Below are 26897 nucleotides of genomic sequence, written 5' to 3' on the forward strand. Positions count from 1 at the left end.
AATTCATCATCTGCAAACTTCAAACAAAGTAACAGGAATTTTTTGTTTGCTTAATACAAAGCTTCACAGTTATTCATGTCGCCTTACCATGCAAATTATTACTTTGAAAGCTAATTCACCATGGAGGGAAAAGTTGAGCACAATGTGGGGGAAAAAATGAGTGAGAATATTTGATTAAATCGCCATTTGTTCCACTTAAGTCCGGTGTTGTTGAACCATAGGGGAAAAAAATCAAGGACACAAACTAGAACCACGCTGAGAACCTTCTTTTTTTTTTGTCTCAATGCCTCCTCAATTTCTGGCATGATGGATTTTATACCATTTTGAGTTTAAAGTGTTTTTATTAAATTCCCATATAATGTTCTTTTTTTATCTTTATATTCCAAAACCAACAGCACACATGATGCCAAAGTCCGTCTAGTCTACTCTAGGTAATAAGAGGGAAGACTTTCCATCAGGACATCATGTCGCTCTCATCTAAAAACAAGTTATTGTTGCAAAGACCCTGCTGCCAACATGTCAGACTCGTTTAAGAGAAAACACATGAATCTTCGGTCACGGCGGTTTAGGATGTCAACAGTATACTTTCTTTTTAAAAGCAAAACAGAAGCTTCCTAATGTTTTGGAACTGATCACAGTGTTATATGATCGCCATTGGATTTGTAAAAACATTCATTTTAATTTAATTTTTTTTAGACAAAGACATTAAACATACATATGGAAAACGGACATTTAAAACAACATCTTTGTAGTCACAGAAATTAGAAACAAATTGCAGTTATACTGATTATTTTCCCTTTGAAACACACACACACACACACACACCCACAAACCAAGAGAACTTAATTCTTCAGTGATTTTGACATTTCACAAATGAAACATTTCTTCACTTAACATTACACAAATGAGTCCATGTGTGTGGTTCTATTTCCCCTTGGACTATTTAAACATTTGAAACAAACAACAACAACAACCTTGTGTCAAGTCCCCTAAACAATGTGTTTTCTTACTGCTTTTAGAGAACTCTGAATATAAATATGTAACCAGAATAAATTACCCTGCTATTATAGTGTATGATGAATATCTAGGAATGCTCACATACAGTTCTTAATGGAAGATCTGTCTGGTTTAACAATCACTTAAAATGTTTCTTTGCAAAAAAAACCCAAACAAAACCAAACAGAATCTGTCAGGCTACAACTTATTGTATCAGTGTAATATTGACCCACACCACCAGCCACTGCAAGAAAAAAAGATGCATTTTTGACCTATATTTTGAACTTTTTTTTAAACTTCAACAGGAAACAAGAGATATTTATGGAGGGGCGACTTTGAAAGACAAAACACACAAAGTGCAGGTGAGGGTTCAGCAGCAAATGTGGCTCAGGAGAGAAGGGGACTGTTGTCGTTCTGGTCTTCAACATGATCCTCCTCTTTGGAAGAAGGCTCTGGTTCCTTGTCCTCTTTAACAACATCCACTCTGATCACACTCACCACTCTGAAGACAGCAGAGGAAAAAAAAAAGGTGTGAGAGAAATGGAAAATGTTTATAGAGTTCCAATATGGCTTCTTTGCAGCTTGCAGAGATTTCAGACAGTTATTTTCACTTATTAGAAGATATTTCAAAGTGTTACAACTGGACATGAACACCGATTCTGAGAGAACATGGATGTGTGTGTTATTAGGGAAACACGCGTGTACCAGTGTCCAAAAAAACAACTGTATAAAATTACAGAGAAAACAGAAGAAAGTCTTTAACAAAAAACACTCTGACCTTGTTAAACTGAGATTCCTGATGCAGCAGCTTTGTTATTCACTGATTGTCCACTTTGCAGCAGAAGAGGACGTGCATGTGACTGCAGGCTGGATTCACTCAAGGAGTTTAATGTTTCACGCTACGCCTGTCACACTGACTCAGCTACTTTGTGAAGTGTGTGAAACAAAACACGTGTAAGAACACAATGTACCGCAGAGGTTGTTTTTTTTTATTAAAGCCTTCCATTTATTTGTGCACCGCAAAGCTTTAATATTGATCAGGTATTAATAGGAATGCATGTTACCATGTGATGAGAGAAACTCTTCACCAAGGAGATGTTTGCGTAATCGTTGCAGAGAGGAACTGAATTATTTCATCTCTGAATTGGGGAACCAACACTGCCACAATGGAAATAAACTGTTCCAGGACCAAGAGTGCAGTTCTGCAGCTGAAGCATTTTTACATCGCATGCACATTCAGTTATGAATAGCTGAGTTCTGCTTATCACCATATATAGACTTTTTTTGTAAATTTAAGGAGGAAAAAAAAACCCTCCACAGGTCAGGTTGGTATAATACTGCTTAGGAAATACAGAAAAAAACCTTTTAAAAAGGTTCAAATTATTGACTAAATGCAGTGGTGCAGTCCTACTGTGTACTATAAACTTACCCCAGGAGAGTCAACGGAATGACACAGAGTCCTGCAGACAACAGGAAGACAAAGCCTGGGAACCATGACACTGTAACAGCATAAATGCTGCTGAAGACTGCAGTTGATATGTTGGTAGTTAAACTATCAAAAAAGGAGAGACACGCAAACAGAGCACCTGCAAAAACATAACCAAGAGACAAGATAGCAGGCGTTAAATACAACAACATCTAAATTCATGTCCCTCTTTGCTCAGGTGAACAAGTGTTTTGCTGTCATGTGCATGAGGAACTTGCTGGGACAGAACCACTTCAGTGGACTCTGACCGTACAAACAGAGTTACGGGCCTGTGGCTCCTGGAGCTCTATAAAGCTACTCACCCTGCTGGGACTTTGGGATGATCTTTGACATCATGGAGCGCAGAACAGGCAAAGGCATGATAGCCAGAAGCATCGGCACCCTCGCTGTGGAAAACAAACGAAGGAAAATGACTCCAAATTCGAATGTATATTTGAGCTATTAAATTAAGTTGTTTAAATACAGGCTACATGACAAACCCGATAAACTGCAGGTGCACAGATATTAAATACATCAATATAACATTGTTTTAGTGTGTCGGTGTGTCTATAGTATATAGATTATTGTATGTAGATTATTGGTATTAGCAGCACATTTTGTGGATGTTTTTCCTCACCTAAAAACATCAGTAGAGTGGTAGTTGAAAAGGCCACCAGGATCATCCCTGCTATGACAGACAGGATCCCCATCAGGATGATGACCAGCTGTGGCACACCACAGTACGTGAATGCCAACACGCCCACAAAACTGATGAGGAATACAGTGGTGGACAGCGCTGAGCCATAACCAATCAGAATCTCAGTCCAGCACAGTGGTTCATTGAGCTCGTATAGGGTCATCAATGAGACCCCGCCAATGTAAGTGAAGGAAAAGCTGAGGAAGATGAGTAAAAGGAGGACTAAAGTCATTTTATAGCTGCGGTTAGCCCCTGAAAACATCTGGTAGACCCCATACACCATCTGTCTGGTGGCTGAGCGCTGCGGTGACGCATTCAGAGACACAGCATCAGTCGGGGTCTCCTTTACGGTCTCCTCTAGGATGAATATGGCATAGAATAAAGTCAAACACTGACACAAGGCAGAGGTCAGGAAAGGCCAGTTGAAACCTGTAGCTCTCAGGAAGTAGCCTGTCGATATGGCAGCCACACCAGACAACAGTCCAATCATCATATCCAGTCCAGCCATCCGCAGCGTTTTCTGACGGCCATCTTCACACAAGTCTGCTACATAGGCGAAACAACCCCCGAGAAACGTGCCCAGGCCCCCGAAAAAAGAACTAAGAATGGAGGATCCGATCAGCAAGAAAATGTTTAGCTCAAAGAAGGACACTGTCAGGAAGGACAGGGTGTAGATCAGCGTCCCAATCAGAGGTAAGATGATGGTGATCTTGCGTCCTCCTCTGTCGCTATAGGCCACCAGCATGAGAGTGACAAGCAAAGAGGGGATGGTAGAGAACACCTCAGTGTACAGAGAGAAGAGCGACGCCTGCCTCTGCACCTCCTGGAAACACAGAGAGGATAAGTCATCATGAAAAATAAAACATGAGAAGTTGTTCAAGTGGCAATTAATAGAAAAAGGGTTCAAGCTCAAAAAGAGAAGTGAAAACAACTGGGGGGACCTGCATTGTTTTGTTTTTCCCCCAACCACCATCCACCTGTTGTGCTCATGAAAGTATTTTGCTCATGATGAAGCAAACGTCAAATATGAAAAAATGTTTGTAAAATACATTTCACTGCTGGCTTGATTCTTTAAAAAAAAATCTTACCTTTGTTCCGACTGTGCTTGCAGATCTTTTGAGGCAAAACAGCTTTTTTTTTTTTAGCTCAGTTGTGTCAACATCTGCTTAGTCATTATAATAAATGTCTTCATAGATCCCTTGTTTATTTTCATACTTTTACTAAAGCATACAACCCTGCTTGCTCACCCTGTTATTTTCCTTATCAGCTCCTGATTTCATTTTCATGTGAATATTCTCCCAAAATATTGTCATAAATAACAGCTACATTTGATTGAGAAACCAATAGCAGGTTTGCTATATGAAACCGATACGTAAGGAGATCAGTGGTGAAAAAAGGGAAATAACACACATTGTCATACATATTGAGGTTTTTAGAAATCACTCTCCCTCACAGCCAGTAGTTTACAACTCACCTCAAAGTGGCTTGATTGGTTGCTGCTGCTGCTGTTTGTTGGAGCACATCTGGATGTATTGTCAGATATAGGATAGGTGCTGTTGGTCAGCTCCTGCCAGAGTCTTCGGTAAACATACTGCTGCACCAGTGGATAGATGAGAAAACTGGAGAAGGCGTACAAGGCAACCACAGGCTCCACAAGAAAGAGACCCTTCATCTTCAAGTTCTCCCTTGAAGGAACAAGATATTGATCAAATACACTAGAAAGTCCACATAAATGTGTACATTTCATCTGATGCGTAGAAATCCAGCAATTTGACACTCACCGGTCGCTTAATGGGACCACAGTGTTCCTTATCATGGGAATGTTCATAACAGGTTCGAACGTAAGGTATAAATCACGTGTTCGTTTATTTTTGTTTCCTCTAAACAGATTTCGCACTTCATCATCGATTTAAATTTATCTGACAGCTTGGAACCAAACAAATAGATGATGACCCCGCAGTTGCAGCTTCGCACGTGAACAACATGGTACTGATATGAATTGGGACAGTGACAACTTACCTTTTCGTTATTTTCTTCTTAAGTTGTCTCTGGCATGCAGTTTAAAGACTACTCTTAGACTGTTGTTCGGTCCATGTTAAAGTAAAACACAAAAACACATTTAACATGCTTCTCTGCTGATAATTTTCTCTGGAATGTCGGGTGTTATTATGAAACGCTGAAGCCCCACCTACACCCTACACGATTGGACAGCGACCCTGCAAAGCCGTGTCTATTCGATAGAATGAGCTGTCAATCATTGGACGAGAACATTTTGTGCCTTTCTTGCAGTTATTATATCATAATTTGTGTATCGTCGATGCATATTTCTGCGTTTACTCCATATAATTACAGATTGTTTTGTCTAAGATATATATTATTTTCTACTTTAAAATCATACGTAGCAAGTTGTTTTTAATCTGTTAGGGGAACGCAATGTAGGTGTGCTTAGCCTCGGAATGTACCATTCTGTCCTCACACCGGGAAGGATTTTGTTGTGACAGCGGAGTTACTACCCGGCGGTGAGAGACGGTAAGGCGTAATTTACTGTTCTTTATCTGTGTATTTAAAATAGATTTTACCAGTGACAGATTGAGTTTGGATTCCAATCCGTCTGCTTATATATTTATCTCAAATAACCAGCTCGCTCAAATGTTTTAGTGCTTAAGTTCAACCTTTCGGACGTGCAGGTACAACCATCTAAATATGCTAACGAAACATAGGTATTTCAGTGATTAAGCTAGCTAGCCAATTTAGCTAAGGCTACAAGCTAGCCCTGGGTGAAATGCAGCCAACCAGTTGATCATACTCTGTCGTTATATTTTCCTCTGGCATATATTAGAATTTGTTTTAATCACATCCAATCAGAGCGTTAGGCTAGCTGATGGGTTAACGTTAGCGTTAGCTTCGCCCGCTGCAGTTGCCTCACGAAGTCGTGACTGTCTGTGTCAGGATGGATGATATTTCAGTCCCCCGGCCTTACGTTATCGTTCCCAGTGCCGCGGTCTCTGCATCGCGAATAATCTCGAGATACCTGCGAAAATCCGCTTAAAGTAAAATTAGTGAATATTATGTTTGGGTCTATGTCAGTGATAAATAGGTTTCTCAAGTTGATAAACTGGATCTTGTAATGTGTGTCCCTATTGCGAAATGATAAAAACGGATTTTCTCAATTAGTGTGGGATTCATTAGCAGTTCCAAAATACAACCCAAAGGTTGCATTATCCCCTGAGTTGGGATGCAATTAATAATGGGTTTGCGACGTCCTCATACGTGCTTCTCTCGCGATATGATTCGCTGAGTGTTGTGATCACGTCAGGTCGCTTCACCATTTGTAATAACACAGCATTTTATACTGTATTAGCAATGAAAATGCAGATGTTTTGTCTGAATGTTAATGTGTCATATACACATTGTGTCTGGTTTCCAGATCCTAACATAGGCCATTTTATCTTGGATCAACAATGGCCTTCAGCAAAGGTTACCGTATTTACCACAAGCTGGACCCACCTCCCTACAGTGTAATAGTGGAAACAAGGACCAGGGAAGAGTGCCTCATGTTTGAATCAGGAGCTGTGGCTGTTCTGTGTAAGCATAATATTTAATTTTACAAGAGTAATGTATGATGTAAATTTTAGGAAAATGACCACTACTGTTCTCACGTTTTGTTGTGCTTGATTTTCTTTTAGCGGCTGCAGAGAAGGAGGCTATCAAAAGCACATACACAAAGATTGTTGATGCCTATGGCATCCTGGGTGTCCTCCGTCTGAACCTGGGTAAGCTACCCCAATTTCCTTTCTTCTAAGTGGTTCTTGTTTTATATGTTTCCTGTATCCCATCAAGGTTCTGTTCTCCAGTATCGTGCTTGAGTGTTCCCTGGCCCTGTTGCTGCTTACTTTAAGCTGCTTCTCCTGTCCTCCACATGACCTTGAAGGCTCTTGTTATCACAACAAGGAGAAAGCTGTGTAGAAGATTAAAGCTCATTCTTAGAGATGGCAGAGATTTTGCTGTCTAGTGATTTTGTATAAACTAGTGTTTATACAAAATTTTATCAACCAGTATTTATTCAGTTCTTTCTATACAATCCACTGCATTTGTCTTGTTTGTTATTCCTAAGTCCCTCTCTTTCTCAGCATAGTTCACTTTTATCTCTGCAGGGGACTCCATGCTGCACAGTCTGGTGGTTGTGACAGGATGCAGCTCTGTGGGTAAGGTGCAGGAATCTGAGGTTTTCAGGGTCACACAGACAGACTTTATATCCCTGAAGAATGACCCAGGTGATGAGGACCGGATCTCTGAAGTGCGAAAGGTCCTGAATTCGGGACACTTCTACTTTGCCTGGTCTTCCTCTGGACTCAGCATGGACTTGAGCCTCAATGCGCATCGTAGGATCCTCGAAGACACAACAGATAACCGCTTCTTTTGGTAGGAACATGAAATGTTAACTACTCATGACTTGAATGGTGACTAATAGACAAGCTTTAAAAATCTCTGAAACAAACAGATACAAATTGCACATCACATGCTCAGTGATCGGCAGTCTCACTTTTCCTGAATGTGTGATTTTAGGGCTGTGAGATTCACTCCTCTTGCTGAGTTTGGTGGTGTGTTTACTGTGGTGTCTGTTGTTGGGAATCAACAGGAACCAGTCTCTGCACCTGCACCTGAAGCACTATGGAGTGAACTGTGACGACTGGCTGTTGAGGCTGATGTGTGGAGGTGTGGAGATCAGGACCATTTATGCAGGACACAAACAGGCCAAGGCCTGTATCTTCTCCCGCCTCAGCTCAGAGAGAGCAGGCACACGATTCAACGTCCGTGGAACAAATGATGACGGACAGGTGGCCAACTTTGTGGAAACTGAACAGGTGACTTAAGATGATTGATTATTTATCTGAATCTCCAGTTTTGTTTGTGAGATGTCTCGATTTAATCTTACCAGAAAACAGTTTTATGCACCGGATTCTGTGCTGTTCTGTTGCCTGGTACAAGTCAGAGGAGGGTAAAAAGGCACATGGAGCAGCAGGCAGTGACAAACCTATACAGGTTAATACTGTCTATTTGAACACAGGTTATCTATTGACTATGTGGGGACAAACCTAGCCTTGTAGTGAAGAAATCATATCCAGACCACAATGTTGACATTACAAAGAGAATTTCATCCCCTCGACATGTTACTCACTCCCTGTTGCTACGATTTCTCATTGCCATTTGTTTTCTTTTATGCAGAGAGGCCAATATTTACAGCCTGCTATTATTTGCTGCCAACTAATTCCTGTAACTGGAAGTAATTTCCTGTCTACATCATACTGTTAAAGAGAAATGAATGTTTTAGTCCCTTCATGCAGTTTTATTTTGATAAAGGCTTTACACTTTTTCCGTTTTTATGCTCCATTTTGATCTTTTCCTTCTTTGTTGTTGTTATTTGTGTGAACGGTGATGTCTGTTTTTAGATTTGAAGATTTCATAAGCCCTTCTCTTATCTCACCTTTTTAAACTTGAAATTACTGTCCTGCTGTGTTTTAACCAAGCTTTTCATGATTGTATCTCTGTTTTCTCTCACTCCAACTTGACGAAAAATGCCTTTCTTTTGCGCAGGTTATTTTCCTGGATGACAGGGTTTCATCCTTCATCCAAATCCGTGGGTCCATTCCTCTTTTCTGGGAACAGCCAGGAATCCAGGTAATGGAGACTAATAAACACAACCCGCTGCAAAATGCTGAACGTGAGGTTTTTATATACTAAATCACATCTATAAAAATCTTACAAAAACCCTCAAGACCTGACCATTTTGTAAATGCTGATATTGATTCTTAGGCTGAAATATAAAATATAAATATATACACTTCATCTGTTGTGTTAACATGGAGCAAAACAAGAAAAAAATGCAAAAATATATTGTATTTTGACATTTGTGTCTGCTAAAAAGAAAAGAAACATCCTCTTGTAATCACGCTGGATATATTTATCCCAGATTTAACCCGTTTCATCCATGCTGTGTTCAGAAAAAGAGCTTTAAGGGTGTTTTGTTGCATCTGAATGAGAATCGGCACCCTAATGGACTGGATGAGAACCCCCATCTGGTATAACCCTTTTTGTGCTTTAGTTTTTGGGGTTGGAGGAGGGGGGGGGGCGTTCCCCTGGTGCTAGCGCTTTTCTTCTGCAGATCATTTTTTCTGTGCAATGTCAAAGGTCAGGGACAAAAACCAAGATTCACCCACCATGAATTTACCTCCAGGTCCCATACTGTCTGTAAAGTTTAATTCTGGAGACATAAAGCAGGAACTAGGATTACCCACTAATTGCCCTCGTCCTGACATTGCACAGACTGGCGGAAAAGGTCAGATATGGGGGAGGTTAATGATAAATACAGTTGTTGGTAAAAGGGCATTTTCCTGTTTTCTTTAGCTCCCAGACATCTTTGGTCAGGTGAGAGCTTCGTCTGAAAACATCCCCAGCCACTTCCCTGTCAGACGGTGTTCCGTCGACAACTGCAGAAGTGTTCATCCTCAATATGGAACACTGAGCTGTTAAAACCCTTCTACAGGGTCCAAACAAAAGGGCCATGGTCCGGGGCTTGTTTTCAGACACAGTTTTAGTCCCCATGCTTTAAAGCGTTGTTCTAGCTCTTAGTTCCCTCTTCCAGTGGTGGCTTGGCAGGCTTACTTTCTCCTTTCCATTCTCTCTCTTTTTCTCATTCCTTGTGCAAGATGGATAGTTTTCAGTTTTGTACAGAAGAGGACTCGCAGATCATAGTATTGGAGTACCTACTAAAACTAGTAGTGAATAACCTTGTCATATGTTACTGTCGTGCCATAAATTCCTGACAGAAAAGACAGAAATCTTGACAGTAATTGTAGGGCAGCCACCTTTTTGGATGAACGTGTCACTGATTAGTGGGAGACAGATTAATCAGGCCAATGAATGGCATTTTGAGATAATCTGCTTCGGCCAATGCCTGCGCACATGAGGCCGTTTAAAAAAAAAAAAAAGAGTTTGCATTCAAATGTATTTTTTTCATTACTTAATTAGAAATCAATTTGAAACATGAGACTGGCATAATATAACCATGCATATTTGATTGTAATGTGCATGAAGTAATGGAATTATTCATAACTATGTTTTGTTGTTTTACTTTCATGTTTTTAGATTTTTTTTTTAGTTCAGAAGTTCAGTAATTTTGTTTCTTATTATTATATTATTGTTGTATTTTGTCAAATGCAATAAAAACCCCAAACAAAAACAGCATGACATCAGCATTACGTATCGACATCGGATAACATTCATGTACAAACTAGTGACAGATTAAAGGAAAAACATGGGAGGGGTCCCTTCTTGGATGACGATCCCTCCATCCTTTGGGCCACTGGATATTTTGATGAGTATGAAAATAGTACAAATCAAATACTTAGCAGAATGTTAATATACATTTTCTGGTAGTCTCAACACTCTCCACCACCATTGTGATAAAACTAAATGAAAGGATCTCTCTTCAGAAGAGTGTTCATCCCTCTCTGTCTGATCTTCATCGAACACTGAAGCTGTTCTGGCGGCTCATGGATGTCAGACACCTGACTAAAACTCCTTCTCTTTAAAGAAAAAAATGACATACATTTGCAGGTTGCAGCTTGTCAGTTCTAAGCTTTTTCATGTTATTCCTGGACACAACAAGACTCTATTATCTCAATTACAACAACTTTTCAGACAGAACAAGAGGTTGATAAATGAATACAATTTTCACATTAATTGGTAATGAAAATAGTCGTTGCTCCCGTAGTAAAGTGAACTGGTATGACTTGAGATTTTGGGTAACCTGAGACCTGTTTGAGCTTTTGGTCTGAGGTGTACGATTGTAACTCAAGCCATGTCAGGAAGTTATGAAATATGCATGGCACAGACCTGCACAACTGTGGAGAGGGGAGGCAGGGACAAAATGGCAGCAGCATGGAACAAAATGAGCAAAGTTGCCAAATCCAAGCCTATCTAAAACAGATTTTTTTTTTGGGGGGGGGGTGGTATTGAAGGAAAAGATCAATAGGAGCACAGGAACAAAGCATTTTTTAATCATGAGTGATGGGTTTTGTGTATGATGGAGCAAGAGGAAATGAATGGAAGTTGAGAATGTGTCCTAAGGCAGAGAGGAGTATGGAGCAAGTAGGGACCTGCATTGCAGAGTGAGATGGTGTTTGTGCAGCAGCCCCTGAGTTTGTGTCCTTCTAGGCTGTCAGGGTGTGGTCATTTGCTGCCTGTGTCTGGGTTGCTCTTGAGTGTCTTTGGTGACTCAGTCAATACGAGGGTAAAACACTCCCAAATCAGATGCTCAAGGAGAGGTAATGAGACAGGAAAAGATTCAGTTTAAAAGGTCCAATCAAAGTTGTTATACAGTGAGATGTGAAGATGTGCTCATTCTTTATCCCAGTAGGGTCTCCCTGTGCTGCCCCTGTGTTCCTGTTGTCCTGCACCCTTCTTTATTTTCGAAGCCGTTCAGATTTCATCCAGAACTCTATCCCAAGTCCATTTTTCATCATCAGGTTCTCTGGCCATTTTCAATGTGTGTGTGTGTGTGTGTGTGTGTGTGTCTGTTTGTGTGTGTTGGCTCAACTTTCCCTTTTTCATCGTTTCCAAAGGAGGACACTGTGACTCGTGTCTTTTTTGTCTTTTCTGGTTGTGTCGCAGGTTGGCTCTCATCGGGTCAAACTCTCAAGAGGATTTGAGGCAAATGCGCCAGCCTTTGAAAGGTAATTGAAGTGTTATGTGCTGCGAGTACACAACATGGTGTGTGTGAGCTGCTTTGTCTGGCCTCCAACGGATTACTAGTCCTCAGAGGAGGCACCGTAATTCTGTGTGCCACAGTTACTGGACCACAATTAAAAGCTTTCCTGACTCTTGAAGGAGAGATTTTAATTGAAGGGTTTCCTCAGAGGAGCAGGTTATCATCTGCAGCAGGAAGAACACGTTAGAGGTCCTACATTAGTTGTTAAACCCAGTACTGCATATTTTATATTTACTGCTGTCAGTTTCTGCAGTATATATAAAATATTACACTCCTTTTTGATGTGTGATTATTTACAGCTTGTTTAATTGAATGCCTGCACGTGTAAAATCATAAAAATCAACATTTAATTATAAAAATTAGGAAAAGTCATATTTACAGTATTCAGATCCTGAGACTATTCCGTTGAGTCATTTCAAATGCGCTGTCATCGGTTTAGGAGAGTTTAAGCCACGTAGATAATGTCGCTTATCACTGAGCCACACCTTGATAGTCCTGAGCCTGCTTCAACCGTACCAACCGTTTGTCACTGGCCTCGTGGTTTCAGTCTCTTCACATATTGAACTGCTTTCAACGCAACACCTTCCTGGAACACTTAGGACTCAGCATGATGTCAGCTTCCCCTTTGCATCATAGCATCATGAGCTTGTCAAGACAAGCGTATGGACCTCCATGCCACTGGTGTTTTGTAACACATTTTACAGAGTTTTTTCATAGCAGTGCTAGCGGTCTGCTGTGTGTCTCCCCCTTTCACCTCCAGCGTAAAAAAAAAAAAAAGGATTGAACAATGCATTGAAAGACAAATAGGAGTTTAATTCATTACACATGAATATTTCATATTCACACATGTTACTCTGAAGTTTTAAGCCACCACTGAATGTCTTTTTTTTTAACAGATAAGAGAATTTGATGGCTGATGTGTGCTAGAAGGAGAACTTTTCAGATTCATATTTTATGTATCATGTATGAGCTCTTTGTTATATACTCGTCGCTATTTGTAGATTGTGGCAGTTGGCTTTTTTTCTGCACAATTCAATTTAGAATTGATTCAGGAGTTTTCACAATGTCTTGCTGATTGACATGCAAGACAAAAGCAAATTAACATACATAGAGATGATGTGTCAATAGGCACTGAGATCATTTAATGCTTGGCAAGAAATGCCAGAATGATGATATGAATACTGTGGCATATTATTACATAATTATTGATGAATTAAACATCAGGACTTGATAGCAGGATTTAAGAGGTCATTTTAGACGTATGCACTTCTTATTATATGAGTGTGTTTTTCAGACACTTCACTGCCCTGCGGAGGCTGTATGGTAAACAAGTCATCATCAACTTGCTGGGGAGTAAAGAAGGAGAACACATGCTCAGCAAAGCATTTCAGGTGAGAGGAAAAACAATAAACACATAGGGAGTTTGTCAGATGCACCTTACTATGAATGTCAAGTATCACATACATGAAGTCATTTAGCTGAGAAATAAACATATTAAGAATAAAACTCCTGTTCTTACTGGGTTACTAATTTGTCTTCACTGTGAATTTCATGTCTGACAATTTCAGAGTCACTTGAAGGCATCCGAGCACGCGGCAGCAGTAAAAATGGTGAACTTCGATTATCATCAAAATGTGAAGGGGGGCAAGGCTGACAAACTGCACAGTGTCCTCAAACCCCAGCTCAACAAATTTGTAGAAGAGTGCGGGTTCTTCTTCTACTCAGGAGAGACGGGCATCACTAGGTGAGAAGTAAACACGAACATGTATGAATAGCAGCTGTTTCATACCTGCTGGAAAATGAATTACTCACATTCTCATGTCTTTTTCAGAACTCAAGGTGGGACCATCAGGACCAACTGCCTTGATTGTTTGGACAGAACCAACAGTGTCCAAGCCTTCTTTGCACTTGAGGTATACAGCCAGAAGATAACATTGCCTCTTGTCTGATAAGAGTCAGTTTTTTTGACCCACCCTCCTCCTCCTCTTCCTCCTCTTCCTCCTCCTCCTCCTTCTCAAGGTTCTGCCAAAGCAGCTGGAGGTAATGGGTCTGACAGAGAAACCGCAGCTGGTGGCAAGATTCCAGGAAGTTTTTAGGACAATGTGGTCCGTCAATGGAGACTCCATCAGTAAGATCTACGCAGGCACCGGTGCCCTGGATGGCAAGGCCAAGGTACACAGAACTGCTGTGCTTAGTAAAGACAGAAACATGAATTTCAAGTTTCATAGCTGATGTACACATTGGATGTGATGTTTCACATCCTGGATGTTGTACCAACAGTTCCTTATGAAATAGGAAGTGGCTGTGCTCTCTCAGTCGTTACTCTTTGCACCGCACATGAAACAGGCATTTTGTTTCAGTGTGTAAAAAATTCATTCTTCCAGCTGAGATTGTCACTCGTGTTGACCCTCTTGCTGTCATGGATAGGGAAACAGATATTCATAGAAACTCTACAAACACTACCTCTGTCAAATAAAGGCTTAAGCCAGCACGTGTTGGAACTGAGGACCAACATTTTTACTTTTGTCTTTATGAAGAGTTGTGTCTGTGTGTGGAACTGTGTGCTTCAGTCTCTTAACTCTTGTGTGCTATCTCTTTCTGCTGTCCTCTGGATGTCTCTACCTGTTTGGTAAGTTAACAAACCAGTTGGTGTAGTTGTTTAGCGGTAGGTTTATTTCTGGTCGATCAGAGATCTCAGTGGGATTTATGGGTTAAAATATTATGATGATGCAGAACGGGGAAAGTGGAAACTTTCTCTTCTTCTTCTTGATTGTATTTCTCTTGAGGAATCCGGGGTGATGCGCTTATTATCTCTTGACCTGACAGCTCTGGAAATCTCCAGGGAGATCTCTACTGGTGTCCAGAAATCTGGAAAATGAATGTCTTTTTTTGGAACTACAATCATTGGCAAAGCCCTTGCTTATTCTTTCCACAATGCCACGTCATCTGCTGTCTTGATTAGAAAAAATTTGGGGAATCCAAAAAAGTATGATCTTGTGTCAGTTAAACAAACCTTATCAATCACAGTCCAGCAAGTTACACTGCCCTCACCAGAAATCTGCATCTGGAACTCTCTGAAGTGTTTCACCTTTTCTCTTCTTCTATGATTGGAGTTGGAGTTTAAGATATTTTCACACGCAGTGTACAGGCAGTAAGGTGTTTTTCTTGTTTTCAGGCGGGGAAGCTGAAAGATGGAGCGCGTTCTGTGACGCGGACAATCCAGAACAACTTTTTCGACAGCTCGAAGCAGGAAGCTATCGACATCCTGAGGCTGGGCTCTACACTCAACAGTGACCTGGCGGACAAAGCTCGGGCTTTGCTCACCACTTCTAGCCTTTACGGTAATGAATTACAACAAGGCCAATGTGATGTATTCTTACACCTATTAGTACTATTAACTTACAATTTTTCTGAATTGTATACCAAATATTTCAATGTATTTTGACCCGTTGCCTGCCATAAACTAATCTGCACAGTGATGACTACCCCACATGGAGTGGGAGGTGTAATCTCCTCGTGTCATCTCTCTGTCCCTCTTAGATAATGCTGACAGGCTGCTCTGCTAGCTTTATTTGTTACAACACTGGTTAACTTGCCCTTCTCTCCCTTCTCTTCTCCCAATCTTGCTCACAATGTTAGTCACTGAGCCCGTCTTACAATCAGGTATAGTAACTGACAAGCTGCCCCTCAATGGATGGTTCCTCCCGGCCTCTGTCCCATAGTTGTCCTATCACAAGTGTTCACAACTCATTGCTGTTCATTCTTTTGTAACTCAGTATTGGAAGTGGTTTAAGCCTGTCTGTTGCACACCACCAGGGATTTGCAATCAAAGAAGTTGCTGAATTTGCAATAAAATGCATCATCATTTTCAGTGGACATCTGCAGACAGAAGTGAACCATTACCATGGTTATTTTATCTGTATGTTAGCAAGAGCTCTGATTTTGTTTCTCTCATGCTCTCATGTATTAGAACATTTTTGTGGTCTTCCTCTGTTGTATTTTGACAAATTCCCTTTGATTTTGTTGCTTTTTTGTCATACTTTTTTCCCCATTTCTGTGTGGTTTCCTGTATGCTGCCCCTCCCTACAACATGAAAACACACATAACATTATGCACTCTAATCCTAATCTCCTCACCCCTGCAGCCTCCCCCAGAGTATTGCTGGGAATGTGTCAGAACTTCCATAAATACACACGGCCCAAACAGATCCGAGTGTGTGTCGGCACCTGGAATGTTAACGGGGGTAAACAGTTTCGCAGTATCGCCTTCCGCAACCAGACACTTAATGATTGGCTGCTAGATGCTCCAAAGAAGGCGGGACATCCTGAGTTCCAAGGTATGATGGTGTTTATTTGTTTGCTTTGTCTTGGAAAACTATCTGACATATGGCTGTCATTGTATATTACAACAAAATATTCATTAGGTTGAAGATGCAGAGAATGGAGGCCAACTGTAAATTTAAAATATTTATATATAAAAAATATATTTGTCAGTAATTTTGAAATTAGTTATATCATGAATCTTGAAATATCGCACTAAACTTTGAGCTGACCTTATTCTGAATACTTTGTCATTTTCTCTTCTTTACAGACAGCAAAGCCAACCCCATAGATATCTTTGCAATCGGCTTTGAGGAAATGGTTGAGCTGAATGCTGGAAACATTGTCAGTGCCAGGTATGTGTTTGAGACTCTGAGCCTGAGACTCGTCTTTGTCAAACAAAGGAGCATATGCAACACCAAAGGTATTTCAACTATGGAATCTGTAGGACATGACATCTGTGGTCCATACTACAAAATAAAGTGGGTTTTTAAATGAGACTACTCAGATAACATTAAAAAAGTTGATATTTTTGTGATTATGTATATTTTAAAGAAGAATATAAAGTATTTTTCAAGTGTCAATGTTGTCCTTGGTGCTTATTTATTTCCTGTTTGTTCATCTCTTAGCACCACTAACCAGAAACTGTGGGCAGCTGAGCTACAAAAAAACATCTCACGGGATCACAAGTATGTGCTACTTGCCTCTGAGCAGCTGGTGGGAGTGTGTCTGTTTGTCTTCATCCGTCCACAGCATGCACCCTTCATCAGGTAGGAACTGCACACATCTTGACACTTAAATTACTATATTTAATATCCAGGAGTTCTGTGGAGAGAGCAAAGGGGTCACTGGACAATGCAAGCATGCGCGATGTGTGCTTGTGCATCGCATTGATGATACAGAATTCTTAGTTGTATTTTGAATAATCATGCTCCTCTATATGTCCTCCAGGGATGTTGCTGTCGATACAGTAAAAACAGGAATGGGCGGGGCTACAGGCAATAAAGGAGGTGTGGCCATCCGCCTGCTGTTCCACACCACTAGCATCTGCTTTGTCTGCTCCCACTTCGCTGCTGGTCAGTCACAGGTCAAGGAGAGGAACGATGACTACAGTGAGATCACACGCAGACTCAGCTTCCCCATGGTAACAACACGCCAAAATGAATCACTGTTAAATCACTTTAGTCCACGAAGCAAGCATAATACCATCTCTCTTGACCTCCAGGGTCGTCTGCTCTACTCACATGATTATGTGTTCTGGTGCGGAGACTTCAACTATCGAATCAACCTGCCTAATGAGGAAGTGAAAGAACTGATCAAACAACAGAATTGGGATGCTTTGACGGCTGGGGACCAGTTGTTTGAGCAGAAGAATGCTGGTTTGGTAGGATAAAACAGCTCATGAGCATATTTCAAGAATCTTGAGACAGGTTTTCTTTTGTCATACTAACACAAAAATATTCTCAACAGGTATTCAGAGGTTTTATCGAGGGGAAGTTAGATTTTGCCCCGACCTATAAGTATGACCTCTTCTCTGAGGATTACGACACGAGTGAGAAGTGCCGCACACCAGCCTGGACTGACCGCATCCTCTGGAAGAGAAGGAAGTGGAATTTTGACAAAACAGGTGAGCTGTACATAAACTGCTGGCAGTTTTCTACTAACTTAAATTATCTCCTTTCTCACTCCACCTGATTGAAGTCTAGAGTGGTAAGTAAACCATTGACACATTTGAGTTCAGCTATGTTTTTCATTTGCAGCCGAGGAGATGAATGTTGTAGGAGCAGCATCAACATCTGGAGAAAGCGAGGATGATCCAGACCACCCCTGGACCCCTGGGAGTCTGAAGTACTATGGCAGGGCAGAGCTGAAGACCTCAGACCACAGGTGATTAGAAAGATACATTTGCTTGTGTTTAGTGAATGAATTAATGTTATGTAATATATATTATATATAACCTCAGCTGTATAATTGACCCTCTTGTCTGTCTGTAGGCCCGTGGTGGCAGTAATGGATGTGGACATCCTGGAGGTTGACCCAGAGGCTCGGCACCAGGTCTACAAAGATGTCATTGCCCTGCAGGGGCCTCCTGACGGCACCATCCTGGTGTCGTTGTGCACCTCTGGTCCTGATGACTACTTTGATGATGCACTAATAGACGAGCTGCTGGACAAGTTTGCTAATTTTGGAGAAGTTATCCTCATCAGGTTAGCCTGACATTGAAACACAGATAAATGTGTGACCTACAGATTGCTGTAATAATGTCTTATTTATGCAGGTTTGTTGAGGAGAAGATGTGGGTGACCTTCCTGGAAGGTTACTCTGCTCTGGCTGCTCTTTCTCTCAGCGCTTCCACTGTAAGTCATCACTCATGATATTTATTACCTCCCAGCTATAAAACGCTTCCATAAATCTGAACATGAAATTATTCTCTCCTTGACTCCCTCCCTTGCTACACTGTAGGTCCTTGGAAAGGTGATTGACATTCGTCTGAAGAGCCCCGGCTGGATTAAGAGTCTGGAGGACGAGATGAGCGTGGAGAGGATCTGTGGAAGCATCCCCACCTCAGCCAGCTCCACCCTGCTTGCTGAGGACGCAGACATGGGCGACGATGATTATGATATGGAGGGTTAGGACAGATAGCCAAGAAATTTAAGCCTGACAAAATGTAGAAATCATGAATCCAAATTTGTTTTTCAAGTCATTTTCCTGTTACGCAGAAATCGAAGGCTTTGGGGAATTGCTAGTTTCACAGAGATAAATTCCTGCCCTCTTGTCTCCTGCATAAGGTGATGTGGATGAAGAGGTGGAGGAGATTCTTCCTCAGCACCTTCAGCCCGGAGCAGGCTCTGGCCCTGGATCCTCACCTCTCCCCTCCCCTCGAAGTAGTCCCTGTCCCTCCCCAACTCACGGGGAACCTGCAGCGCCCAGTCGGCCCAGCCGCGGAGCTCACCCCTCCCGACCGTCACAAGGTAAACACACAATTGGATTCAGAGTTTGAAAAATACCCTCCAGTCATTTGCTCTGGTTTCAGATTTTTGGAATATAAACTGTAATTGTGTTCTATTTGTAATGCATGGAAGCAGAATTAAGTCCATCACCATGCAGGAGAGAATTTCCAGGTAAAATATTGACGTGTGATAACATGTTTTATGTCTAGTCTTAGAATGCTTGTGGTGTCTTAATGTATTTTTCACCCTTGGAAGCATGTTTTTATATTGCAGTATAAATGTGTGCAGGATTTGCTCACAAAAAAAACTGATCACTAACATCATCAGGTTTACAAACAACAACTTGTTTTTCATCCGTTAACTTAAAACTTAATACTTGTAATGTTACACATTTTTACTGGCAATAAATCATGCTCTTTCCCAAAAAATGACACGTGTTCTGGAAAAACATGAAAAGGCTTCAGAGTTGTTTGGTTCCTCGGTCAATTTCCCAAACTGCATGAATTTATTTCTACCTGTTTCATTTTTTTTTACAGGGCCTCCTGTTGACTTCCAGCCTGGTGCCCCAACTTCTCAAGGCCTGGAGCCCAAACGGCCACCTCCCCCTCGTCCCAATGCACCCCCAGCCCGACCAGCACCCCCGCAACGTCCACCTCCCCCTTCAGGTAAAGTATCTCCCTTATCCTTCCTGTGTACGGGTCAAGTCTCAGTCAAGAGATGACGGTGAGGTCTTCAGTTGACAGCAGATGCATGCAATCTCACAGGGAGAATAAACCAGTGTCTTAAGAGCAGCTTATGTTGGAAACTTCGAAAGCTTTATTTCTCATTGTACTTAACATAGAGTGAGATTACGAGTGCCGCTCCATCGGTGCTTAAAGAAACATTTAAACATGACAACTCGATTAAAAAAGATTAATGTACATCTAGAAGACAAGACTCAGACATATATAGCTAAGATGGTAAAAATGTGGAGGGTAAATGCACCACAGTAAGATGAAATACGCACTGGTCACATGACTGCACAAGTTGTCATTTTTAATCCTTAGTTTTTAAGTTTTTTAAGATTATGAACATGGAAACATCCCTTTCCATCCTCTTCCTACACAACCTAATGTTTCTAATGTTTCCCCAACAGCTGTTCACTGATGCTGATGATAGTAGTGATCCTGCCCTGCCCCCAGTCACCCTGCCCCTCCTGGAGAAAGGGGGGGGGGGGGTCTGAAATTGCTCACTTGACATCCTTAGATCTTCACAAGCACTATTTGCTGACATTCACGCTTTCCCTTCAAACTATTGTTTTCCCTCTGAGAAGAGTTCCCCTTTCCTCCTGAAGCAGCTGTGCTATCAGTGTATTGGACTTAAGCCTGTTTTTTTTTTTTTTGTTAATCTTTATCATTAAGAACAGAGCTGGGAATATATCCCTGTTCATGATGTATTATTTGGTATTAATTAGAGCACATCATCATTCGTAATATATTTTGGTTTCCTTTGTGCTGCAAAGGACCAAAGAGCCCTGCTCTTCCTCGGCCAGATACCGCTGCAGGTGAGTGCCACAAAGCATGATGTAGCCTCACTTAGCAACCTTGTGTGTAGTTTCCTTGCATTTCCCAGGGTGAGATTGTCCCTCTCTGTTTGCTGTAATCCTTTCTGATGTGGCCCAAATGAGCCTGTCCCAGGGTGGAGGGGAGGGTTTGGTTGTGTTGCCAATTGGTGACTTGGTCTGTCATCACCTGAGCCATTAGAGTGGTTAGCTGAATCCCTCTGTCACAATGTGGGGGTGGGTGGGTGGTAAGCAGCAGCAGCAGGCTTGTCTTGCGTTTGGTTACTGTACAGTGAAGTGTAAGACGGGAGCTGACATCGAAGTCGTGTGGGAACATGCTCTCTGGCTCTGAAAGGGGTTCAGCTAGAGAATAGTGAGAGAGGACGTGTGCAAGCTGTGCGGTAAGCAGTCGGCTCACAGAACAAGGTCCACAGTCAGTCATTCCTGAGTCCTCATTGATCATTTGGTCAGTAATCGGGAAGCTGGTCAGCCATGACTCCAGTGTGGGTTTCAGTGATGGGTTGTTTCCAAATTGTAAAAGTGAACCTCCTTTGCTCTTTATTCATTCACCTCCACCCCCCCACCCACCGAATGCTCCTACTATTCCTTTCATCTCCCCCGGCGAGCGTCATGACTGAAACTGTTGAATTGCAGATGAATTGCTGGATTAACTGTGGCTCGTGTGTCTGTTTTAACTATTTAAGGTCGAGGTCAGGGGGCAGCAGGAGCTCCTGGGGGGGCTTCCAGACCAGTGAGTTTATGACTCTATTATTATTTAAAGTCTTTCACTCTTTATTTTTGATGTTAATTTCTCCCTCATCTCTGCTCCCTCTAGAATATCCCTCCTCGAGCCGGGGTGATCAGTATGCCTCCACAATCTCGCCCACCCCCTCCGTCCCACCCTGGAGCACCCAGACCCATTCAAGAGGTGCATCCCGGAGCCCCTCGACCCATCACAGACACCCACCCTGGAGCTCCACGCGCTATACCCAGTGCTCCAGCCAAACCAGCGGACCTGCCTCTGGGTGAGGACATGTCTATACTGGATTAGATCCATATTTCCCTGTCTATCAAGCCTTACGTCTGTTTCTTCTCTCAGGTGCACCACCCGCAGGAGCACCTCCCACAGCCCCCACTGCTGTGAGACCCCAGGCTCTGTCACCCATGCAGCCACCCATGCATCCTCAGCCTGCTGCCCCTTCGGTTCAGTCCCAGCTCCCACCACCAATGCAGCCCACACTTGCAGCTCCGGTTCAGCCTCAGTCAGCTGCAGCTCCTAAAGCAGGTCCTCCTCCTGCTGCTGCTGCTCCTGCTGGGCCTGCACAGGGCCTCGCCTCTCCCAAACCCCCACCACGCTCCCGTTCCTCTCATGCTCTGCCACCTGATGCCGCCAAGGCTGACGCAGCTGCGCAGGTTGGTGCCAACTTCCTTTTTATTAAAATTCCGGGAATCTCAGCATCTGAACAGCTATTCTGTTGGCACTGAGGTTAAGTCATTTTCTGTGGACTCTTACTCAAGTTCTGGCAATTTCTGCAACATTCAGTGAGGTGGAAATAATAGAAAAACGAGGAAAGGCGCCTCTCTCTTCTCCTTTATCACACATCCGATGAGCTTAGCTGTATGTTTCATTCTTCCTGCTTTTGTCTTTCTGACTCATTTGTCTTTCTCTCACAAGCTGGAGAAGCCCTCAGGGTGACAGGTACTTGATATCAAACAACCTCCTTGTCTCATCCTCCATAGCACAAGTGCTCTGATGTTATTACCTCTCATACATGACCCCGATAACCCCCTCCTCCTTTTTTCATTGTGGATTTGATTTTCCTTCCTTGTACTTCTTCCCTTAGTTCTCTTAACCTGCTTCGGTTTGTAGTCCACTGCGAGGCCATGTATTGTTTTGTGTTAGGCTCACAAAATGTATCGTCGTTTTTTTTTTTTGCACCTCTTTATGTTGGTCAACATGTCAGAGCATACATGACATGGACAAAAACAAATCTGATGTTTATTGTTGGTCATTTTCCTCTCACTCGTCCTTTCATATGTGCTCGCAGTGGCTCGGCTCTTCAGACTGTGCACATATGCAATGACTTCATATTTGAATGTGACATTTTGTTTATATTTTATTATTTCAGCCATGTCTTCAATTCTTAATGATTTGAATGATCGATTGTCCGTGTATTCGGTTCAACAATATTTCTGTTTGAAGTTGGCGAGATTAAAGGTACCCCGTGGAGTTTTTGAGCAGTAGGTGACTGACAGACGAAAGATCTGAAACAGTAGAGGACTGCACACTTGTAGCCTTTAAGGTTTGCAAGTCATATTTTGCGCTCACCCACTCAGTCTTACACGCACATATGCACACGCACGCACCCCTCTCATGCACTCACATTGCTGCCGCCCTGACCACGCTTACATCATCACTGTACTCCTGTAAAACAGGAGTCGTGAAAGTCGGTCAGTGTTAACGGTCCAAGAGATTTCTTGGATTTTATCATATTTTTCAAGCAAAAAAGACTTCATGCAAAGATGAGAGAACTCCACAGGGTCCTGTAGTCAGAAACTGGCCCGTCAGTCCAACGCTCCAGTTTTATTAGCTCATCCTTCATATTTTCATGCAGCATGTGTTGTTTCTACTGAATGATGTTTTCTGTTTTTTTTCTCAGATGAATGGCCTGAACGGAATCCAAGGAGAAGCACAAAGGAAGCAGGACCCCTTCAACACATTTGCCTCCGACTTCCTCTCCTCTACGTCACCTCCCTGGCACACCACCCAGTCCCTGACCAGAGGCTCCTCTCTGTGGACCCCCTCCTCTGTTCCTGCCTCCAACACTCTCCCTCCATCCTTCTCCCTCAAGTCCTCAGCTCTGTCAGACCTGCAGGGACTCGATTCATCCTCGTCTTCCTCCTCACTCTCCACCGCATCCCCGTTTACTTCCTCCCTGCTCCCGCCTCCTCCAGCTTTGTCTCGAAGTCGATCGCAGGAAACATTGCGTGCCTCCCCCGGCCCCTTCCCAACTGACCCGCTTCCTGCCCGACCCAACAGTACCAATCCCTTCACTGGCTCGCTAGTGCAGCAGCACCAATCGCACACGCTGGACTTTAGCGCCCAGGGTCCGGCCCAGGAACCAAACCTACAGAGGACCATGTCTACTCTGACTCCTCCACTCATTCCCACTCGTGCTCCAACAGTGGCCCCTGCAGCTGCACCCACCTTCCAGCCCTCAAGGACCACATCCCTGTTTGGACCATCATCCACCCTTAATCCTGCACCTGCTATTCTCCTGCCCCTTGTCCCTGACTCATCCCCTGCTCCTGCCTTGCCTCTGGCACCACCGTCCTCCATCCCTGCAGCCCTCGGGCCTCAGCGCCAGCCGCCTCCCGTACGGGGAAAACCAGCCCAACAGTGGGTCACATTCGATGATGATTTTGATTTTCCGCCTTCAGCCAAAACCCCACAAGCAACCAATTCCCTCGTATCCCAGACTCAGCCCTCCCACTCTGTGTTTGACTTGGAGCCGGACTGGTTAACCCCGGCACTGTCAACATTCCCAACCCTCCCCCCTCCCATTCCGTCAAGAACTGCAACCAATATCCCAAAGTTCCCAGAAGGGTCCAGTAACAGCTGCTTCTTCACCAGGGAGACGACAGAACGATAGGAGTAGGATAATATGTAAAGGGTATATTCAGATATGTATAGATCTATGATAGTGTTCGTGCGTGTGTGTGTGTGCGCGCGTCTGTGTGTGTGTGTGTGTGAGTGTGTGTGCGCGCGCGCATCTGTGCGTGTGCGCACGCGCGTGCAAAAGAGACAGTATTTAAGAAGTAGAGGCAAATTCTTTTCTGAATCGAGCAGTAAAAAGAGACGTGAATGAGCATTAATGTGTGTTCTAACCCTATGACAGATGTTTGCTTCTTTCTCTGACATTAACATTTATTTTAATATGAATTATTCCGATGTTTATTTTTATTTATGGCAGCAAACATGTGCCTGTGGCTACAGTATATATAATAATGTAAACCATATCTATATGCACATATCATGTGTATAAGCACCTGTGCAATATCAAAACACGTCTACCGCAGTCACCTGACGCAGCGTTGCAACCACTGACACGTCTTGGTTCATATCAACCTCCGACTGGTTAGAACATGAAATCTGCGTTCTCAGAGTAGAACTGACTGTAGCGCTCAAACGTTGCAGGAGCCTTCAGCAGAGATCGCTTCCTCTCGCAAAGATTTTACAGATTTTCTTTTTCCCCCCTGTTTGCTTGTCCAAGGTTGTTCGTTTCGTATTGTACACTTAGGTTGATCATGAATGTACTTTCTGTTGCACTGAGTCGTGTCGTCGCCCCCCTCGCTGACCCCAGAGAGCCAACAGCAGCATGACTCAGCCTGGTTGGGAAGGCAGGCAGCAGGACTGATGCTCCGTCATATCTCATGCGCTCGCTAGCAAGATTCAGTCCTCATTTCTTTGTCCTTGCCGCTCCGCTGTATATATTTTGAAGCTCGATATCAAAAACAATACATAGTGTTTATGTATCAAATTTCTAAATGTGCGTTGTGTGTTTGTGATGACCGTATCAGTGGTTTTGCACAATGTAACTGATATGCACTGAAAGGCTGCGTCTGATCTCTGCAGATGGAACTGATGAGAGGGATCGTTGGCATTTTCACCTCTAGTGTTTTCCTGATTTATCCAAAGCAAATCATTCTATTGTAAATTCAGATGCTGTGGGGTGTTTGTGCGTGCGTGCGTGTGTGTCTGTGCGTGCGTGCGTGCGTGCGTGCGTGTCTTTAAATAAGATGATGTAAAATTATGGACATGTCATCCAGCGCATGACATGGTTAATAAAAGGGCACATTTTTTTTATTTACTTTGACTTTCTGTTTACTGCTGAAATCATGCTTCTAATTTCTAAGAGCATTTATCTGAAAATAATATATCGTTGAAACTGTGGTGAGAAGTATTGTGTTTGTGTTTTTGAGGTGCACATTGTCTGTCCTTGTATTTCACAGTATTTGTGTTTTGATGCGTGTGTGTGTGTGGGTGTGTGTGTGCGTGTGAGTGGGCAGTGGATCAAGGGATCTTTACTCCAACTTCTCCCTTCTTCTCTTTCACATCAAAAAAACAAGTGTATTTGCTTGCAGGTTGGTAACAGCCACTGTATTCGCACCACTGCAGCTACGTATCTCTGCTCTCCACCTGCCAAAAGCTGTGGAGCTGCACCACTGTATGTAAAAATATTAACTCAAAACAAAGGACCTACCCCACCCCCCACCTGCCGCCTGAGTGAAAACTTTCCTGTTGGAACCCTCATGGTGGATTGATGAAAGTACTTTAATAATCAAGCCCAAAAGAACCATTCCTGGCTGTTGTAGTGGGACTAATTGTCTTCGCCCTCTCATTGAGTTGGGTTTCAAACCATCTGTGATATCTAACCCAGAGCTACTAGCCCATTAGGGCTGTGGCAATCCAAGCGTCATGAGGAATCCTCATGTCCTAAAGCATGAGGTCGGCAGACACCCAGTGGGTCTGGATGTAACCCCACCCCCCCACCCCACCCCGGTATGACACACTGGCTTCTTTAGTCTGATCAGTAACAGAAATGATGCGTTCCAACTCTCTATGGAATATAATGACATCAGAACCGGTTAATTAACAAACATGTAAAATAGCTTGAATGATCTTCATTTGCTGCTTGGAGTTCAGGAGCAACGTAAGCGAGTGGGTCAGGTTGCCTGATCTCTTAATCGTGCTATTCAAAACTGTGTGAAGTAGTACCTGCATCAACAGTAGGCGGCTCGCCGGCGCTTTGTGTCACGTCATGTTCAAGATGAGATTTTATAGGAAACAAATTGCTCTTTTTTTGTGAGGTTGGTGTCCCTTTTTATGACTATAATCCATAGTAAATAGGAGTCTGTGTTGTTGAACATAATCTGTATGTATTAGAGAAAACATGAAGCTGCGATTCATGTTAATATCCGACGTTCCATATTTCATGTGCACAACTGATTGCACATTTATGTACGATGAAGCAGTTTATGTTGTATGTATGCAAAAATAAATGTATGTTGACCTGAATGTCGATATTTGTCTTCATTGATGGCAGTTCCCGTTTAATCGGACCACCAAAAGAAGCAAGCTTACACAAATAAACCTAC

At 42.7% G+C, this 26897-nt stretch overlaps 2 protein-coding genes across 6 annotated transcripts; one reads left to right on the plus strand and one right to left on the minus strand.

Moving 5' to 3' along the window:
• Positions 1-654: 654 nt before the first annotated feature.
• Positions 655-5332, minus strand: LOC147248673 (lysosomal proton-coupled steroid conjugate and bile acid symporter SLC46A3). The gene is made up of 6 exons (XM_086226250.1): positions 5178-5332; positions 4633-4843; positions 3099-3981; positions 2785-2868; positions 2426-2582; positions 655-1498 (listed from the first exon to the last, which is right to left on the minus strand). Exons 2-6 carry the CDS (start codon positions 4828-4830, stop codon positions 1384-1386), a joined length of 1437 nt encoding a protein of 478 aa, XP_086082376.1. The 5' UTR covers positions 4831-4843; positions 5178-5332; the 3' UTR covers positions 655-1383.
• Positions 5333-5563: 231 nt separating this feature from the next.
• On the plus strand, positions 5564-26831 carry synj1 (synaptojanin 1). Of its 5 annotated transcripts, XM_086179493.1 has the most exons (32): positions 5564-5687; positions 6586-6743; positions 6845-6931; positions 7313-7580; positions 7798-8023; positions 8754-8837; positions 9564-9584; positions 11832-11893; positions 13223-13319; positions 13497-13672; positions 13760-13841; positions 13948-14100; positions 15104-15269; positions 15568-15591; positions 16073-16264; positions 16519-16603; positions 16877-17017; positions 17199-17391; positions 17473-17631; positions 17718-17874; positions 18008-18134; positions 18242-18454; positions 18526-18604; positions 18711-18876; positions 19037-19219; positions 19334-19369; positions 19735-19863; positions 20700-20741; positions 21443-21489; positions 21574-21763; positions 21838-22151; positions 23399-26831. In XM_086179493.1, the coding sequence occupies exons 2-32, from the start codon at positions 6620-6622 to the stop codon at positions 24389-24391; spliced, it is 5016 nt and encodes a 1671-aa protein (XP_086035619.1). In that variant the 5' UTR covers positions 5564-5687; positions 6586-6619; the 3' UTR covers positions 24392-26831. The 5 variants fall into 5 exon arrangements, with proteins under 5 accessions (XP_086035619.1, XP_086035618.1, XP_086035621.1 ...); XM_086179492.1 differs by lacking the exons at positions 9564-9584; positions 15568-15591 and adding an exon at positions 9161-9238; XM_086179495.1 differs by lacking the exon at positions 19334-19369.
• Positions 26832-26897: the final 66 nt, after the last annotated feature.

This window comes from Aulostomus chinensis, chromosome 15 (assembly GCF_037954235.1).
Source record: "Aulostomus chinensis isolate RoL2024-O1b breed Wild chromosome 15, RoL_Achi_v1.0, whole genome shotgun sequence".
NCBI classification, from domain to species: domain Eukaryota; kingdom Metazoa; phylum Chordata; class Actinopteri; order Syngnathiformes; family Aulostomidae; genus Aulostomus; species Aulostomus chinensis.